The 20,404-nt window shown below is 42.8% G+C and overlaps 1 protein-coding gene across 10 annotated transcripts in view; it reads right to left on the reverse strand.

The window, feature by feature from the left end:
• Positions 1-2,816: 2,816 nt before the first annotated feature.
• Positions 2,817-20,404, reverse strand: part of LOC121539554 (dystrobrevin beta) — a 64,578-nt gene continuing 46,990 nt past the window's right edge. For 4 of the 10 annotated variants that reach the window (XM_045207602.1, XM_045207603.1, XM_045207600.1 and 1 more), the window contains 11 exons: positions 14,555-14,629; positions 10,875-10,980; positions 10,390-10,475; positions 9,635-9,757; positions 8,429-8,525; positions 7,935-7,955; positions 4,362-4,521; positions 3,947-4,036; positions 3,787-3,846; positions 3,543-3,570; positions 2,817-3,291 (listed from right to left, as the gene is read on the reverse strand). In XM_045207602.1, coding sequence (XP_045063537.1) covers positions 3,557-3,570; positions 3,787-3,846; positions 3,947-4,036; positions 4,362-4,521; positions 7,935-7,955; positions 8,429-8,525; positions 9,635-9,757; positions 10,390-10,475; positions 10,875-10,980; positions 14,555-14,629 — 832 coding nt within the window. In that variant the 3' untranslated portion in view covers positions 2,817-3,291; positions 3,543-3,556. The remainder of the gene's footprint in view (positions 3,292-3,542; positions 3,571-3,786; positions 3,847-3,946; positions 4,037-4,361; positions 4,522-7,934; positions 7,956-8,428; positions 8,526-9,634; positions 9,758-10,389; positions 10,476-10,874; positions 10,981-14,554; positions 14,630-20,404) is intronic. The other 6 variants (XM_045207606.1, XM_045207605.1, XM_041848134.2 and 3 more) reach the window with 6 other exon arrangements.

Here is a 20,404-nt window from a genome sequence, read left to right on the forward strand (position 1 = left end):
CTGTACACATCATATCAATGCAAAATTTATTTCTCAAGCACAAATTCAGTACAAACTCAGTACAGGTCATTGCTTAACCAGTGTTTGGTATCATTGAATTATTATCATTCTGGTCCAATTATTATCATTCATATGTTATTATCATGTTATATCATGACAAACCAAACCAAACTGAACCAAACCCTACTCTTCTCTGTCTAGCCATTTATTGTTTCACATTGCTAAGCCTAACATGTATTATGAAGTTATTAATGTCAGTGATTGTTTTCAGAGATAAATGGAAATCTTGAACAACAGAAAGTTCCATCAACCAGAAGACGTGAGTGTTTTATTGGACCTGATATCCTCCTAATTCAAGTAAGTCAGTATCCTTTTCCAGTCCACCTCTGTCTCTAAGCCTGTAACTACTATATAGCTTATCTTATGCCAAATCAGACAAAATTTCACAAAAACAACATGCTCAGTCAAACATAGCACTTCAGCAATAGCCTCCTATTTCTCTCCTCTAAGTCATTCAACATTCTTAGTCAACACCAGACTTGCCGACTGGTTAACCCCACTTGCCCTATGTCCCAATAATCCTTTCTCCTAACGTGAGCACTAGTTCACTACCCTTCATGTACACTGAGCGCACAAAACATTCGGAACACCTGCTCTTTCCATGACATAGACTGACCAGGTGAAAGCTACAATCCCTTATTAATGTCACCTGTTAAATCCACTTCAATCAGTGTAGATGAAGGGGAGGAGACAGGTTAAAGAAGGATTTGTAAGCCTTGAGACAACTGAGACATGGATTGTGTATGTGTGCCATTCAGATGGTGAATGATCAAGACAAAAAATGTAAGTGCCTTTGAATGGGGTATGGTAGTAGGTGCCAGGCGCACCGGTTTGAGTGTGTCAAGAACTGCACCGCTGCTGGGTTTTTCACGCTCAACAGTTTGCCGTGTGTATTAAGAATGGTCCACCACCCAAAGGACTTCCAGCCAACTTGACACAACTGTGGAAAGCATTGGAGTCAACATGGGCCAGCATCCCTGTGGAACGCTTTCGACCCCTTGTAGAGTCCATGGCCTGACAAATTGAGGCTGTTCTGAGGGCAAAAGGGGTGGGGGTGCGACTCAATATTAGGAAAGTGTTCCTAATGCTTTGTACACTCAGAGTATTTAAAAGGAATGAACCGGTAGAATAAATATGGTGGAAATTCTACTTTAGTTTATGCTCACACCAATTTAATGCTTTTGAATGTGTGGGGAAGAGTGCATGAGTGCACATTTTGGGAGAAAGACAGATTATTGAGACGCAGGGTTGCTGTCTGCTCCCTCCAGGCTCTTTTATGATCACAGTCTCTGACCTCTGACCCCTACAGACACAGGTCTGGAGCCCATTAGGGCCTAGGCTACTGACTCCTAAGAGTTAACCACACAGAGGATGCTTCCCAAATGGCATCCTATTCCCTATATAGTGCACTACCTTTGACCAGGGCTCATAGGGCTAATGGGCCCTGGTCAAAAGTAGTGCACTATGTAGGGAATAGGATGCCATTTGGGATGCAACCACCCGCCACCACCACCACATTCCATCTACGTCTACAGTCCCTGAGCACCTATCTATTAACTCTCACATAAACATGTTCCAGTCCTCGTTTCTTTTAACTAAATAAAGCTATCAAAGAAACGTTTCAGTGCATAACTTTTATTTCTGTACCGCCTGTCCTCACCTACGTACAGCTGTATAGGTGGATATGTTGTAACTCAACATATTTGAACGAAAGAGCACACAATATAATCATATTCTTTTAAACTAACGTCCTGAGGTGCTCTCCCTCGCTTTACTTTACGTGGACAATAAATACTGTTACTACTAAGTGACTAGTTAGTGGATTAGGGACGAGGAACCATGCAGTTTTAAATGCTCTTTAAGATGCATTTACTAGCTTCTCTCACTTAGTTAATTTTTTATAGAGACAAAACAAGGAGAATAATACATCTGTTTCTAACAAAGGGACGTTTCCCTGATTAAATGAAACATTTAGCATTGACAACAATAGCCCCCATACTAGGTTCCCTTTAACCAAACAAACAAACAGCCCTCATATTTTTGCAAGGGTGTCTCACGACAGTGAGTACACAGTAGCAGCAGTATGTGACTCAAAGGCTGTGTCCTAAATGACACCCTACTCTCTATATAGTGTACTACTTTTGACCAAAGCCCTATAAGCCTTGGTCAAATGTAGTGCACTGTATAGGGAATAGGGTGCCATTTGGGACGCGGTCAATGTGAATTCTGAGGCATGACAACATACAGGACTACAGATCCCAGCAGTCATTAGAACCAAGCGTTTCTCAACCTTTTTTTGTACCAGGGAACTGCAAGGCCCAGCTACGGTCCTTCCTCCTTTGAAGACCACTTCTATTAAAACTAGCATTTGAGAACTGACTATATCAGTTTCAACTCACTATCTGAGGGACCGATCAACAACATCACAGGGACCAGTGCTGGCCTGCGGACCACAGGTTGAGAAACACTGATAAACCCACAAAGAGCTGGCATAATATCGTACCTACCTACCTACCTACCTACAGTACACCCAGTCAGACTCAGGACAGTGCAACATCATGCAAAACCCCTAATAAAAACATACTAGCTAGCGGTCTCTAATCATACAAAAGCAATGAAGGCTAGGGAACATATCATCATCATGAAAATAGGTTGCTTTCAGTGCTGTGTTCCCAAGGTCATGTATAATGTGTACAGTATATACAGATAGATAGGGAGCATTCCAAATGGCACTCTATTCCCTATGTAGTGCACTACTTTTGCCCAGGGCCTATAGGGCTCTGGTCAAAAGTCCTGCGCGATATAGGGAATAGGGTGCCATTTGGGATTGAAACAGAATGGTCTGTTATTGACAAGACAGGTTGAGAGAAAGCACAGCTAGCCATTCCTTAGAGCTTTGACCATTGCAGTCATGATGAGGGGAATCAATCAATACATAATAATTACAGCTTTAAGTTTTTATACAGAACAACATATACACTCGCTAATAGACACATCTTGCTTTTTTTTCCGCAGCAAGGTGTAATAAACATGTTTGATAGTAGTTCACATAGTGAAATCCTGTTTGATAACAGCATGCATTACTCTACGTGCTTATGCCTGATAGAAGGGTTTGGTTGGTGTGACTGATTCTCATTTGGATTCTTCTTTTCCAGTCAAGTCCAGTCTGACATCCGGTATAGATGGAGTGGTTGTTGCTCCCTCGATGATGCTTTACTTCTCTCACCGTGCCTGAAGACACACAGACAGACAGGGAAGAAGGATAGGTTTTAGACTGGGGCACAAAATAACCATAAAGATAACTATTCACTGAGGAAGTTTGGATTTCGACGATCCAAGTCGGACTGAAAAAGTTCCTCTGATCTCTGTTTTGTTCATAGGTCCTTGGCAGATTTGTTATATTACAATATGAATTACTAATGAATTACTATGGGATGATATTATACGGACAATATCACAGATATCAGAATATTCATACATACTTTTTCCACTCCTTTCATTCTGCCTCGGCTGGAAAACAGTGAGAAATGATCCGTTATTTGCAGTAACATAAAAGTCTAATACATACGATTACCACAAATAATGACCTGCTTCCTTTTGGAATGGAGAATTACAATTAGAATACTAGAATGATGTTTCAAAGGAATGACGTTTCAAAATCTCAAACAGCTTGATACAGGAACTAAGCAATGTTAATAACATAATACTGAGCCAAGACTTATTCACCCCTGTCCCTTAGGCCTCCGTTCCTCATGTTGTTGTCCTCTTCCTCTGCAGCATCATCTACTTTATGACAGAGACCCAAATAATTCAGAGATGATATCTTCAGTCCCAGAGTTATAAAACAAACACAGGCAACCAGGAAGTCATGTGCCTTTCAACTAACCTGAGTGGAGTTCTTTGACGAGTGAAGACATTGTGTTTGTGATTGAATCTGCAGCGACCAATAGATCATTACGAAGATTTCTAGGTACACCTGAAAGACAGAGGACACAGTCAATGATAGAAGTAAGTGATTTACATGGCATTTAGTGGCTAGTATTTTTTAGACATGGTAAAAAAAAAATACATACTTTCATCAAATTTGGCACAGCTCAAACACAGGTCAAACTGTTGTGTTCTCCTTGACACAAACAAGGCAAGGATAACTAACAACAGACAGGCACTGGGTCACATTGGATCTAAAGGAGGACATAGTCCGGCGGGGAAAACAGGTTGAAATGATGTCATGATGCCTTTTCAACCAGAAACTGATGTCATTTCAACCAGTTTTGCCCGCTAGGTGGAGGTCCAGGACTCACCCTGAGCGAAGGCCTCCAGCACGTCCCCCCCCACCCCGGCCAGGCAGTCCTGGGGTGTGTGGGTGGGGGTGGACCCAGCTGAGGTGGAGCGGATGGGCATGGGCATGGAGCAGCCTGCCCCGTGGCTGGGGGAGGAGTGGGGTGAGCCTCCTGTCTGTGCCTGATAACATAACATACCAACACCACCATGGGTTAGGATCCAAATACTATAGAAATATACCAACACCACCATGGGTTAGGATCCAAATACTATAGAAATATACCAACACCACCATGGGTTAGGATCCAAATACTATAGAAACATACCAACATCACCATGGGTTAGGATCCAAATACTATAGAAATATACCAACATCACCATGGGTTAGGATCCAAATACTATAGAAATATACCAACACCACCATGGGTTAGGATCCAAATACTATAGAAATATACCAACACCACCATGGGTAGGGTTAGGATTAGAGGAGGCCTAGACCACCACTTATTATCTTTGCTAAGAAAACACACATATGCACACACACACCTACACCCCCCATGACACACACACACACCTACACCCCCCACGACACACACACACCCACCTACACCCCCCACGACACACACACACACCTCTACACCCCCCCGACACACACACACCTACACCCCCCCGACCCACACACACCTAAACATATACTCCCTGTCTATTACAGCACCTTTACTGCTCTGAAAGCTAATGAGAACCATGTGTGAGCCTGCCTGTCTTCCTGCAGGGGCTAAAGAGGGGCCTGTAATGTGCCGCCTGGGTACTATGCTGCCTGGAGAAAGGGGCACTGTGTCCTTCCTAGGGTGGGGAGGAGGTAAGAAGGGGAGAGGAGAGGGTTGGTGCAGGGCCCTTGGCCAGACCTGGGTTCAAACACTATTTGAATCATTTCAAATACTTTATCTGTGCTTGATTGAGCCTGCCTAGCTTAAAATGGACGAATAGGATAGTCCCAAAACTACAAACCCCGCCACAACTGGCACTCCAGGCAGGCTAGAGCAAATACAGAGGTATTGGAAAGATTTCGAGTACTGTTTACTTTGAACCCAGGTCTGGCCGGGTCCAGGACTGTATGGCTCAGAGCCAGGCAGCAGATGGTTAGCCAGACTGCAGTCACATTAGAGGGAAGGTTGTTCGTTTTGATGAAAGGAACAGGTCTCAGACGTTTGTTTGGCAAAGAAAGGAATACATGGTGGAGTTCTCACCAAATAACCTAGCACACTAAAAGGACTTTACCTCAGTCTATAATTGACTGTATGATATCTCACGAAGCAACATATAACCTAGATATAAAATTGTAACTTAGTGTAGATTAGAATGTATGTTCTCTCATATAGAAATGACCAAAAAGGTACCAGTAGACTATAATATGTAAGGGATAATCAACGAGGGGCTGTGTTCTATGGAGAATTATGAACGAAGTGGAAGGTGATTTCCATGACACGCTAGTGGAGTGAAACTAACCTTCCACGGAGTTGCATGTTTTGCCAGAGAACGCATAGAGCCCCGAGTCGATTATCCCTTTTATACTATGACTATAATTTAACACATTTGCTGCTAGAAATGTGTGCATTTGCAGGTCAAAATGTGTTCAACATCCACTGAAGTAGCTAGCAAGTTGACTAGATAGCTACAGTAGTTGCCTTGGTAACCAAACAAACAGACTTGCCTTAATCAATGCCAATAATGTTTTCATTTCAACTTTTGCTTTCAAAAGCATCTGAAACATAGAACATGTAAGAATGAACTATAGCCATTGAATTCTACCGTGCTGATATACCGAGCGTTATAGGGATTATACAACGGGTGGGTCTAATCCTGAATGCTGATTGGTTAAAAGCGCATTCCAGCCGGTGTCTATTCCACAAGTTACCACCGGCTAAATCTATGACGTTAAAATGCCTATTTACTCTGTTCCATCTGACTGCACAATCCACTGTCTCATCAACCCAGCCAGGCAAATTCTAAACTTGATCTCCACTATAAAAAGCATCTAGACATTCTCACATTTCTTTTACATTTTGGTCATTTAGCAGACGCTCTTATCCAGAGCGACTTACAGTTAAGTGAGTGCATACATTTTCATATTGGCCCCCCCGTGGGAAACAAACCCACAACCCTGGCGTTGCAAGCGCCATGCTCTACCAGCTGAGCAACAGGGGACTAACATTTCGTTTTCAACAGCGGAGATTTGTATAAACCTTGCTGTCTGTCTCTCTGACATTTGCAACATTGTTTAAATTTTCAAATTCGATCTCCAGCTGTCCCATAGTAATGAAAGTGTAGGGGTCGGGACAAGACAGACAGACAGGCAGGCAGCGTTTCTCAGCCAGTCGAAATCATGAATCAGCTGGCATAATTTTTATGGATATATACAAAGAAATGTCAATTGAAAAAAGGTAAAAACCAAGCGAAGTGCAGCTAGTTTGCAGTCTTTACAGCTTCAGTGTTTGAAGTGATTGTGTTAGCTGTGTTGTTGGCTAGCTCCTCTGAACAACAGTGTCCTGACGAGAGAGCACATTTTCTATGCCAGGCGAAATCGCTCCTCATTAGCTCATTGTTATGGATGTATCCAAATAAATGTCACTAGAAAACAGCTTAAACAAATGCAAATGCAGCTACTGTTGTTATTCTTTTTGATGTTTGACGTGACTAAGTTAGCCGTAGTTGGCTAGTTAGCAAGCAAGGGATAAGAACTTTGCCAGCAAGTATGGCAACCGAACCAATAGAACGAACGACCAGCCGGCTTGGGTAGCAACCCTAGATTTGTGTCGGGACTATATCTCGTGGAAGGATGAAATAATATGAATAAATTCATAAAAATAATGTTTTTAATGAAAATATGTCAATCATTATTTGAATATGTTGGTAACCAGATGCATAAAAGTGAGAATGCCCGATAAGCCAGTGTTTGGTGGATATATTGGCACAGTTTGCTTCGTCCCGGGCCTAACACCCGTGCCAATATATCCTCCAAACACTGGCTTATCGGGCATTATCACTTAAATAATGCACGCTCTAGAATGCCCTTTAAGCCAATCAGAAACAAGTATTCAACAATGCCATGGTATAATTAAGCAATAAGGCCTGAGGGGGTGTGGTATATGGCCAATATACCACGGCTAAGGGCTGTTCTTACGCAACGTGGAGTGCCTGGATACAGCCCTTAGCCGTGGTATATTGGCCATACACCACAAACCCCCGAGGTGCCTTATTGCTATTATAAACTGGTTACCAATGTAATTAGTGCAGTAAAAATAAATGTTTTGTCATACCCGTTGTATACGGTCTGATATACCACGGCTGTCAGCCAAATCAGGGCTCGAACCACCCAGTTTATAATGTAGTCTAGTGTATGGTTTACTGTACATATGTAAAAAACAAATATGCTACTCTAAGTTCCTTGAAACACGATCTGTCTGAGACAGACATGCATTAAGTTTGGAGAGTAGTATGAAACATAATACTATGGTGGCTGAATGAGTGGGTCTGCTACTGTATTGCTCTATTAGTGTATTAATGTATAGTTAACTGAATATAGAGACACTTACTGCCTGCTTCTGCTCCTCATCCTATCAGCCAGCCAATGGTAAGCAGTGATATAAAGCATGAGCAGTGAGGGAGAGGAAAGAAGTGAGATGGAGATAAAGAGAGAGAGAGGAAGAAAAAGATAGAAAGAAAGAAAGAAAGACAGATGGTGGCAAAGGCAAAGAGTCAGGAGCTTCAATATCAGGACAGAACAGACAGGTTTATACGTGTAAGGTCCTTTCAAGGTAACCAATGGACCCTGAGGCAGACTACTGTCAGCTACAATCAATGCAGCGTCTAACACGTTCTAAATGGTTGTATAAAATATAAAACAAATTCACGGTTGATGCTAACGAATACCTGATGACATGAAAAGCAATAATGATAGATGTTGATACGGATATACAACTAACAAATAGTATAGCGTTAGTATATAAAAGTCAGAATAACAACAAACAGATAGTGATATAGTGTATCAGATAGTGTATAATACTCCGTAGTCATAGTCCTCTCCTACCTTGAGTAGCCTCATCAGTCCCTCCAGCTGGACCATCAGTTCACGTCTGCTCTCCTGTAGGGCCGACATGCGCCTCTCCAGCTCATCCTTCCTGTGTCTGTTGTCCCGCAATTACACACAAACAACACCTGGCTGTCAGTCCCTATTGCCTCCTGAAAGGTGAAAGCCTGTCAGTCCCCACACTCTTCTGTCAGGTGGCGTCGTGCTGATGTAAGACAGTGGTTTTCAAACCTCTTCTCTGGGACCGTCAGATGTTTCACAATTACCTCAGTTTACCTCAGTTGATGATTAATAGACGATTGGAATCAGGTGTGATAGCTCTGAAATAGTTCAAATACATTGAATGGCTGGGGGTCCCCGAGGAGCGGTTTTGAAAACCACTGATGTAAAACATTAGTCAGTCTTTTGTTTATCTGTCCCTTTCCCAACATCCCAAAGACAACATGCTCACAGACAGTCCCTTCTTTGAGCCTGCTGGTTACACTCCAGCGTAACAGAAAGAGACAACTGAACACACTACTGGCTCAATCCCTTTTTATGTGATGATAATCCAATTGAACCATTGGCGTCTGAACACCCTCTGGTGGTCAAATGTGGTAATTATCTTCATTCACATTATGAGCTCAAAACGTTGTTGAGGACTGAATACACTGTCCTGTCCATCTATCTGCCTATTCAAAAAATTCAACCATCTGCTTCCTGGCTGTCTTTCTTCTCCTCTCTACCTCAGGGCTATAGGCCATAATAAAGACAGATATCTAACACACACATAGGCCACTGGCTGTTAGTGCTGTTATAGGTCATGCTGTGTTTACTGAGGAATTAAGGCATACTTTACTTTATTAAGGCATATCAATTAGTAATAAAGAGTTAATAAAGGCGTAGTTATGACTTTAGAGTGTATAAATATGTGATGAGCAGTTATAACATTGATTATAGAGGTTATAGATGGGCATAGATATAAATGATATAGACCAGGGTTCTTCAATTCCGGTCCTGGAGGGCCGAAACACCTCTGTTTTTCATCCTCTCCTTCTAATCAGGGGCTAATTCAGACCTGGGACACCAGGTGAGTGCAATTAACTACCAGGTAGAAATAAAAAACAGAAGTGTTTCGGCCCTCCAGGACCGGAATTGAAGAACCCTGATATAGAAGGATATAGATAAGATATATGTGGGTAATAGATCTAGGTGGATATGTGGTACCTAAGGAGCCTGAGTTCGGCCAGCAGTGTGGGGTTTTGCTGGGCCTTCTCGGGGGTGGGCTGGGAGGCCTGCTCATGCTCCAGACGCAGCCGCTGGATCTCCTGAAGGATCTCTCTGAGGGACCAGAAGACACAACAAAATGGAGATTTAAAATCTGCCGATGACGTTTTGAAAGCAGGTTCTGGTGACCAAGATAGATTTCAGTTTATTTACTTATATTTCACAAAATTCTTAAGTTATGAGCATACAATACATCTAATGACTGATTTAACTAAATTACCTGATAAAGTCACTGTCAAGTGTTTCCAGATTTCTATGAAATATGACCTATAATTCATTACAATATGAGTGAAATAGTTTTCCTTCCAATTTTTTATTGATTAAGTATGTTAAAAAGCAGCTTTTCTGTGTTGGAATGGTGTGGGCGTACCCCAACAACAGAATGGTCATTAAAAATATGAATGCGAGTAGACAGCTGATTGGCCAGCTCAGCCAATGAGCCAATATCTCATCATGTTCTATGAGGAAATAGCAAGCATTTTTGAGTTTGAGGTGGGGTTTTGGAAGTGTTTTTTCTCAAATTTATGCTTTGGCCACAGATACGAGTATAGGATGAGTCAACTACATTATTTGGGTATGAATTAATAGAATATTAACTTTTAAAAGTGAAATTTTCACCGGACAGTTCCTTTAAGTAGTGATTTTTTGATTATTTTCATGTTTATTCATAAAGTGACAATCAAATACATTCCCACCTGTTCTTGTTCTCTAGTTCTGCTATTAGCTGCCTCTGTTGTTTGTTGGCATCAAAGTTGAAACTCAGATCTGTTGGAGGACATTGCTGAAAGACAAAATTACCATTAAACACAGAATTAATAAAACTGAGTGGATAAAAGAGAGAGTAACACATCAAACATGATCTATTGCCCAGAATTAAAAGTCATGCGTGCTGTGCTTTAGACGTTTGAATGACTATTCTAACATCAGGGACCTTTTCAGCCAACCTGCAACTTAATTTCATCTAATTTTGATCGACGGACTACACTGTGGGTAATGATTGTGTTAGTCTCTGGTGACAGCCTTAACATTATCTGATTTGATTCTCGGTGCAGAGATCATTATTATCTCTTTATGGACATTCTGCAGTTACACAAAGTGTTACATAATAAGAAGAGGCTAAATGCAGGCTGACAGAATACCACCCTGGGGTTGCCCTACTAGTCACATACACACTACTCACTGTGGAGCTACTCACTGTGGAGTTGCCTGCCTCTGCTGCCAGGCGTGCTGCGTAGCGAGCAATCAGACGATGCTCCTCGTCTAGCCTACTGGGACTCTCCAAGACACTGGCGAGAGAGAGAGAGAGGAAGGGGGGAGAGAGGGAGAGTGGGGTCACAGCCAGCCATTATCAACGGCAACCCTGGAGCAATGAAGTTAAATGCCTTGCTCAAGGGCACTTCGCCATATTTGTTATCGTGTCAGCTCAGGGATTTGAACTAGCAACCTTTCGGTTACTGGCCCACCGCTCTAACCGCCGCCCATATAACTTATGCCATCCCTGTGGTCTTATCATTAATAACTTCTGTGAAAAAGCGCTCTCTCTCTCCCCTCCCCCTCCCTCCCTCTCCCTCTCTCCCTCCCTCTCCCTCCCTCTCCCTCCTCCCTCCCTCTCTCTCCCCCCTCCCTCCCTCCTCCCTCTCCCCCTCCCTCCCTCTCCCCCTCCCTCCCTCCCCTCCCCCTCCCTCCCTCCCCCCTCCCTCCCCCCTCCCTCCCTCCCTCCCCCCTCCCTCCCTCCCTCCCCCTCTCCCTCCCTCTCCCCTCCCTCCCTCCCTCCCTCTCTCCCTCCCTCCCTCCCTCCCCCTCCCTCCCTCCCTCCCTCCCTCCCTCCCTCCCTCCTCCTCCCTCCTCCCTCCCTCTCCCTCCCTCCCTCCCTCTCCCACTCCCTCCCTCCCTCCCTCCCTCCCTCCCCCCTCCCTCCCTCCTCTCCCCCCTCCCTCCCTCCCTCTCCCTCTCCCCCTCCCTCCCTCCCTCCCTCCCTCCCTCCCTCCCTCCCTCCCTCTCCCCCTCCCTCCCCTCCCTCCCTCCCTCCCTCCCTCCCTCCCTCCCTCCCTCCCTCCCTCCCTCCCTCCCTCCCTCCCTCTCTTTGGTTTTAGCTTGGCTGACGGACTCTCAAGTCAAGGACGTAGAGAGGCTGGTGTTAGCAAGACTACTTTGGTTTGTCTTATACCCACAGTACATTCCACTGTCTCATGGAGTGCATGTTTAAGGTCACCACCAATCTTTTTGCATCCAGGAAACCGGCCCTAGAAGTCTAAATTAAGTGTGAGGTCAGTCCTGTTAGAAACCAACTATGGCTTTCTATCCCGCGTCTTAACTCTAGATTGAGTTCTGAGAGGTCAGTCCCAGGATTTAAGTAATACATTTGTGTACATCAGTGTGGAAAAGAGAAAGATGACCCCACTGGGTCAGTCAGAGTTGGGCTGTTAGCTGTTCCTCTCCATTAATCTACAAGACCACTACGACCAGGTCGTGTCTTAGTGCCTCTCCTTCAGAGACAGAGTTTCCTGGCACTAGTCAATAGCCTGGTCCCAGATCTGTTTGTGCTGTACAGCCAACTCCTATGGTCACAGACAACCTTGTCTTCTAGCCTGGCCCCAGATCTGTTTGTGTTGGTTGTTTTCATGGCCTGGTCCCAAATCCACTTTGCTGTCCTGCCAACTTCTATGTCATTTTCATGCTAACTTGGCATGACAATGACCATAGGAGTTGGCAAGACGGCACATATACTGTAGATCTGGGAGAAGGCTTGCAGACAAGACTGTGTGTAAACGGCTTGTTGATCCTCTGTGAGCAGCCGGTCACCAATGCCCTTCTGTCTGTACTAGGTTCAAATGAGCTTATGCCATTTGACGCACAACATGCTCAAATACTGTATAATGTAGCGGATTCTGTGCTGCTTTGAGTCTCAGCATACACATTTCCCATTCAAATTGGACAATAAAATAGTTTGTTGTTGTTAGGTCCTACCGCAAAATAACACAACTGCTCATATACACACAGAATCTGTTTATCAACACAATCACATGGCTATGTTAATCACAGGGCTATCCCTCCCTCCCTCAGTCTCTCTAACATATGCCTATGTTCTTGTTATTACAATGCAATCAATGTAACATTTCATGAAGTATTTCAGTGGGGAAATACTGTAAGTTACTGTTCTCGTCTTGGGCATGATGGCAACAATATTGACACCTCTCGTTATTAACATTCAGTCTGCCTACCAGTTCAGTCTGTGATTTCATATCTGGTGGCGTTTCGGTCAATAGTCAGTTAACTCCAAATTAAAACTCATCGAACTCTCCAACAGCAAATTATTTGTATTTTCTGGCGCTGTGGTTCTGCACGAGTATTAGGTCATAAATTGTGGGGTGTTGATTGGTCGGTGGGTTGGTCCTTGGAAGAGCAGCGCTGAGCAATCTGTTTGAGAGAGGCTGGAGGAGGGAAAATATGCTTTGTCAGCAGACAGAGAGGACCAGACAGGTTTCGGTGCAAGACTGGGATAGAAGGTTGGGCCTCCACAAACATAATCTACAATAATACCCATTCTTGATGGAAATGTCAGAGATTTTTTTATTGTAAGCTTAGTCCATCATAGGGTTGCACAATTCTGGGAACTTTCAATAAATTCCATGGTTTTCCAGAAATCCTGGTTGGAGGATTCCAGATTTCCTGCTTATTCCCTCCTGATTCCAGGAATCCTCCAACTGGGATTTCTGGAAAACCATGGAATTTATTGAAAGTTCCCAGAATTGTGCAACCCTATGATGGACTAGGCTTACAATAAAAACATCTCTGAATAAAAGAAAAAAGATAAGATCGCCTCATCAACTGGAATCCGGAATAAAAAAAATACTACACTGTATAATTTGGGACATAAAACAGTGGTTGATACTCTAGGTACTGTTTTAATCATGCTATTGTTAATGCGAGAGCTGTGGTGAGTAAGATCTCCAATGTATTTATTATAACATATGGCAAATAAACGTAAAGCTCTTTTGGTGCATTCAGCTAAGCACCAGTGAGCTAAAGCAGAGTCCTATTATTCAGCTGTAGTGACATCTCTGACTTCCAGGCCCTTCACATCAGAAGAAGCCAAGCAGAACACAGTAATAATTACATGGATTAATATTTAAAAACCAAATGTGACAGTATGTCAGCTCACACAGTCAGACGCCAGGCTAGAAGGATCTGGGAGGGAATAGGCTGGCTTGCTGCTTCACAAACAAGACCTTAGCATGCACACACACACCTTTCCTCTGCCTGCTTCTGATCTGATAATGCGAGAGAAAACTATCTACCTTAACCATCTCTTTGCATCCACATTGACACTTAACTCTGAACAATCTGGAACCAATTTAGCCTAAACATCAGAATGGATTTCTCTGTTCTGTTGATATGCAGCTTCTGGCAATATAGTGTGTAAGTGCGTGCGTGCGTATGCGTATGCGTATGCGTATGACCTCCTAGAGGAGAATGTGTTCTGAATCCTGCCTCTCAATCGCCCGGAGCTGCTGCCAAGGCCTGATTACATCGCAGTACTGCGCACACACACACGATCATACACACTCATCTCTTCTACTTCTAATGACATAGCGAACGCTATCGAACCCATGTGTACATGTCACTTCAATCAAGAGTTTATCATTAGGGCTACTAAAGTAGCTAACAAATAATGAGTTTTCTCAGGAATGACTCAAAGGGGAAGACAGGGGGACGGACTTGGTCACATCTTTAAGGGCGCAGGACATAAGGGACTGGAAGCAGTCGGTCAACAATGGCCTATGTTCTGCAAGGAATTCAGGAAATACGTTAGGTATGATAGGTATAGGGCCATAACAAAGCTCATTCTGAGGAACTTACCTTTTAGTAGGAGTAGGTGCCCCAGACGACATGAGCATTGTGTTGTTCATATTGTTGGCCACTGGCTTCGGCTGACTACAGTAAAACACAAGATTATACCACTTTATTGCTACACTGTGAAATAGACTTATACACTGACTATGGGGTGGGAGAGAGGACATTTGCATTACATTACTGTAGGAATCATGAATATGCAATGGTGACTGTAAGCAATCACCATACAAAACTACTGTACAGTATGTAGAAAAAATGCCACAGTAAAACAAGATTACAGGACTTTATTGCTACACTGTAGGAGAAATATACTTCATATACTTATACTATTATACACTAGGGAGATCTGAGGATTCTGTCACTACAGGGGAGGAGAGAGGGCATTTGCATAAAAATGTAAATTACGGTAAGGTTCATGAATAAGCAATCATGACTGTAGACTACAATCAATGGATGCAACCTTTCGTGTTTAAGGATTATCATTATCATATAGGGAACAATTGTACTGTATGTACAAGATTGTGCTGTACAGTATATGTGAGTTAATTTGTCATGGTTTGTATAAAGAATAATAGATTTGGCATTTTGATTAGCTTAAAACTAATTAAAACCGAACAAGAGGCACAAAAGCAGACAAGGAATCTAATTAAACTCGAAGTCTGTGGTTGGTGAGGAACTGGGAAAGGTGACATTGCACTACAGAAGGTAATTTGGGAGAGTAAATAATGACTATTAAGTCCATCTGGCTTTCATATCAGCACCGCGGTCCTGTGCTAGCTGGCTGGGGCTCAATCTGTTTGGCTAGCTTCTCCAGACTCATTGGCTCACTCTGGGTGCGTCTGAAATGGCATCATATTCACTTTAACACCTTTAACCAGGGCCCAAAGTAGTCTACTATATAGGGAATAGGGTGCCATTTCAGACGCAGACTCTGCTGCTTGGACCAGAAAACTCTTTAAACATGATCAAAACATCTGCATATTTCAGATTCAAACACTCCAGGGCAGCAGGTAGCCTAGTGGTTAAGAGCGTTGAGCCAGTCACCGAAAGGTCGTTTGTTTGAATCCCTGAGCTGACTAGGTGAAACATCTTTTGATGTGCCCTTGAGCAAGGCACTACCCTAATTGCTCCTGTAAGTCGCTCTGGATAAGAGCTAAGATGTAGTCCCATGTATGGAGAAATAACCGTTGTAAATTAGTGTTGGTCTGTTTCTCTCCTGATCTGTCTTTCTCTCTTTCCATGTATGGAAGAAAAACTGTTGCAAAGTAATCTCGATCTCTCATGCATTCTTCCTAAAGTACTGTAGTGTAGCCTATCTCACTTCACACTCCCATGCATACAATTGGTCAAAAAAGAACATTGTATGGTTACTCTCACTATTTCTATCTCTCATCCATTATCTCTAGACCTCTCTTTGTAGCTTAGCCATTAATCAGCTACAAGCCTCCAACAATTTAAACAGCCATGAGTACTGAGAAGTATTTAGCATACGTTTCTCCAAAATATCTTCAAAGAATGTTTGACCTTCATGGAAGTGAACCATTTCTATAAATAAGACGTTATATTATATAGAGGAGTCTCCATAACAGTAAGTGTCAGGGAAGTAATATTAGTATGTTTGCACAGACATTTCACTGTTCTGAAACTGATCATTAGTTTGTGTACTCACATGACAGTACACAAATGAACGGGACGGAAAACAAGTGTTATCTCCTCTCTATGAACGCAAGGGAATAACCATTATACTGAATCAGTATTCATCATATTTGTATCAATATTTCTCATAATAAAGCAACTGAATTCATTATTCAATCACAGTACTACTCATGAGTATAACCTCAGGGGGTCAGCAGTGTATTTGCATTACTATGAAGATCCAATATTAGATTTCCCCAGAGTCAAGCTAATACCTTCAAAGCACACCATGGAACATATTCTTTAGCTACTATTTTTAAACTGGCTCCACACATACAATCCCAAACAATAAAAATAGAATGTTTGATCACGTTCAGACAAGAAAGAGATGAGAGAAATCACTGATATTTCTGTCTTTATACTCAAATCTGAACATAGACACTGGGCAGACTTCTCTTTTGGAATGTTCTACTGTCTAAGCAAGACAGGACACATACACGTCTCTAGTAAGATGCTGATTTCCTATAATCAAATATTTCAGAGTAACTCCAACTGTATGAAAAAGCCAGCGTGCACTAACATGTAGGATCTAATACTATAATAACTGACTCAGTGATAACCAAGACAAAGATAAGAGGCTATCAGATCTCACTTACCTCCTTTAGAGGGTAGAAAGCACCTGTCTGGCTAGCGGCTAACCAAATACATCCAACCATCCAAGTGCTGCTGTAGCCAGCTGCATACCCTGGTCCGCTCTGCTCTCAACTGAGCCAGTATCTCAACGAACTACTCTGCTGCTGTCTCCAAGGAGACCCAGCAGTCACATGACTGTATGACAATGCAGAGTCAGACTCTCACTCTCTCTCTCTCTCCGTCTATCTCTCACACGCACACCCAACACACACATAGACAGGGGCTTCATGCATCCATTATTTTAGAGTCCCCTTACAAAAAAATAAATAATAATCATGTGGCTTGAATTTCATAACATTTCATGAAGTTTCACATCTGGATTTTCACATATGACATTCCATGAAGATTCACATCTGGATTTTCACGTGATCACAATCTTTCACATGTGGATAAAAAATGTCACGAGATTTCAAAGGTGATGCCCTGCAAACAAAAATGAGACATTATGATACAGTGTTTCCAATGTACATATTTGAGATACATGACTACATTATGTATGTTTAACTACACAGTAATTATTATTCAACATGTCCTTACCTGGGATGTAAACTCACAACCTCTTTGTTCACTGCATTCTGATCTTCCTGCTACGCCACTTTGTCTGTGTTAATAACTGATTTCACCCGAATTGCTACACTTTGGACTTCAAAGTAAATCTCAGCTTTGTTAAAAAATACCCTCAAGAAAAACGATTATATTTATCATAGTAATTCAGGAGTAATATTAAAACAGAAAAATATGCCCCACCAACATTAGACAACTATACAGAAAACCCTCAAATTCCTGAAATAAGTAAATGTAATCAATGATGAGAGAATAACTCATAACTAAAATAGTAATGAATGTGTAGGGAACGCTGCAGACTTCGTGGCGCAGCAAAAATATCAGGGGACCTTAAATCCAGAGGTTATGAGTTCAAATCACAAATTAGGTCATATTTTCGCTGAACAGCATACCACTTACTTTAAAACCCCCATACCATTACCTTACTTTACCTATAATGGTTTGGAATGGTTTAATCTTATGTGAAGTTAACGTGACAACATGTGACAACATGAAACTACACACACACACACACACACACACAGTTAAAGCTTCAGCCATTCCAAATTATTGTTCTCCCAATTACTGATTGGAGGGTTGGCTATAACAAAAAATAACTGGCTCTATGGATACAAAGAACAAAGAGTATAAACCTGTCCAACAATGTCGTGAATTCCACAGAACATAAACCTGTGACCATACACTTCAGTCGTCCACCTATTTCTTTTCACTGAGCTAGCAGCAAAGGCAAACAAGCCTGTTGACATTTTCAGATGGTAAAGCTGCTCTCTTCTTCTGTACGATATGCCCAGAGAGTGAAAACAACCTCTCACAAGGTACTGATGTGGCAAGCGTTGCCAGGTACCTTCGTGCAATGCACGCCAGCCTGGTGTGTGCCCCTGCATGCTGTGACCACCACTGTAGTGGACAGTCCTCCCTGTTGATGCTGGGCTCTGCTTTGTAACGCTCCACACATTTCTCAATGGACTCCTCTTCATCAGTGTCAGAAGAACTCAACAAGAGGGCAGCTTTCTTCTTTGGTGGCTCTGACTCTGTTGGCTTATCAGGTTGCTGTGCAGGCCTCTCTTCCTTCAGCAAGTTGCTGACCAAAGCCCACACCTCACCCCGCTAAGGTCTGGGAAGGCACTTCAGGTCCTTAAATCTTGGGTCCAGGGCTGTGGCGATTTTCAGCCATGTGAGGTTGGTGTTTTCCTTGCGTTCCTCCAGGTCTGTTGTGAATGTCAGCTTGAATCTTACCACATAGACAGGGTCATCATCAGAGCTCTCCATCACCCGGAGGAGATGGCACAAAGCAGGCAACACCACCAATGTACTTCTCTCCTCCCAGAAGAGTTCAGTCAAGTACCTGCAGTGGAAGCACTCGCTCTCTCTCACTCTCTCCTGCAGTTCAGCTGTAGTTGGCATGGTGGTTTGTTTTCTGTTGGGTCAGCGCATCGCTCAGTGGTTGTTGGTTTCTGTGGACACACTTTACCATTTCCAGAGTGGACTTGTGACATGTGACTCCTTTTGCCCATTTACGTCCTAGCTCTGCAGCGTTTGGTGGTCTGTGTTTGAAATGCCCAACAATTTCTTGGCATTTGGCTAGGGCATTGTCGAACCCGCTGTTCTGTAGGGACACTGTGATGGACCTTTGGAGGCTGTGCGCGGTGCAGGGCAGGTGTTAAAAAGGCAGATGCTACATCCATGAAATGCTCGGCGCACATTTCTGTCTTCATTACGGCCAGAGCGTGTGAATGCAGTTTCCATCGATGTGGAGCGCAGTAACCCAAAGGTAGTTGTGGTTACTCACCGAAGTCCAGTGGTCTCCCGGGAGAGCAACAGCCATTGCATGTTTCAACTCCCCCGCTTTCGTAGCCCTCTCGCTTTCATACAGCTCGTGTATTCTTGTAACGACGGTTGCTCTCAACTCATACTTTGAGTCGTTCCATTCGATGTGATACAAATTACATCCCTCTCAAGGCTTCGTCCTCCACAATGTGGACTAGCCTGCAAGCTGTAGCTATCCACTTGGCTATTGCTTGTGTTAGCTTGCTGCTCGTCAATGGTGTATTTCGCTTGTAAGTCGCTCTGGATAAGAGCGTCTGCTAAATGACTAAAATGTAAATGTAATGTAAAATGATAACAAAGACTCGATGTACTTCGGTGATAAACAAATGTAGCCTTGCAGTAGATGTAAATTACTTTGGTTTTATCCAGAGAGCCATCTGGGAGGGATTTTAAATTGAATTTGCCATTTAAAAGCCCCTTAAAGTATTCTCCATCATTCAGTCATACGAGTAGCGAGCTAGTAAAGTGTTTGTTAAACTAGTGCATCGGCTGCCGAGGCTTGAATTTGAACTATGGATGGTTCAGGGGGTCAAACTAAGAAAATGCATTAACGGCATTAAAAATGTAACTCTTTAACGCGTTATTAACACATTACCTTTGACAGCCCTAGAAATGTCACGTGTGAAGCCTTCCAAAAACACGTTCACATGTGAAATGTCACATGTGAAATGTTCCAAAAACACATGTTTTCACACAAAAAAATCCTGTAATTTTATAGTAAGTTACTGGCTACTGAGTTGTGGTGAAAATAGTGGAATCAACTTTTAATGTATTTTTACAGCTTAACTGTATTTTGGCAGTAAATATACAACAATGACCTTTATTCAGGAAGTACACAGAAATTCCAATTCCAATTATTTTCAATACCAGAAAATGTGGAATTGGGTTTACTTTCTGAATTGGCCGTAATTTAAATAGAATTGACCTCAACATTGACTGGCACACTTGGGACACAACCACACCTGGGATTTGAACACAACCTATTGGATACCAGCAATCTGAATTTCCAGCTTCGCCACCAGGTCTGTGGACCATGAGAGCGATCGGCCACAGATTTTCTGGCAAGAATACATTTCTGCACTTTGCTAAAAGTTGCCCAGAATCAAGACAATAATTGTGCGATTATCTGACAACACC

This window comes from Coregonus clupeaformis, chromosome 25, assembly GCF_020615455.1.
Source record: "Coregonus clupeaformis isolate EN_2021a chromosome 25, ASM2061545v1, whole genome shotgun sequence".
NCBI lineage: Eukaryota > Metazoa > Chordata > Actinopteri > Salmoniformes > Salmonidae > Coregonus > Coregonus clupeaformis.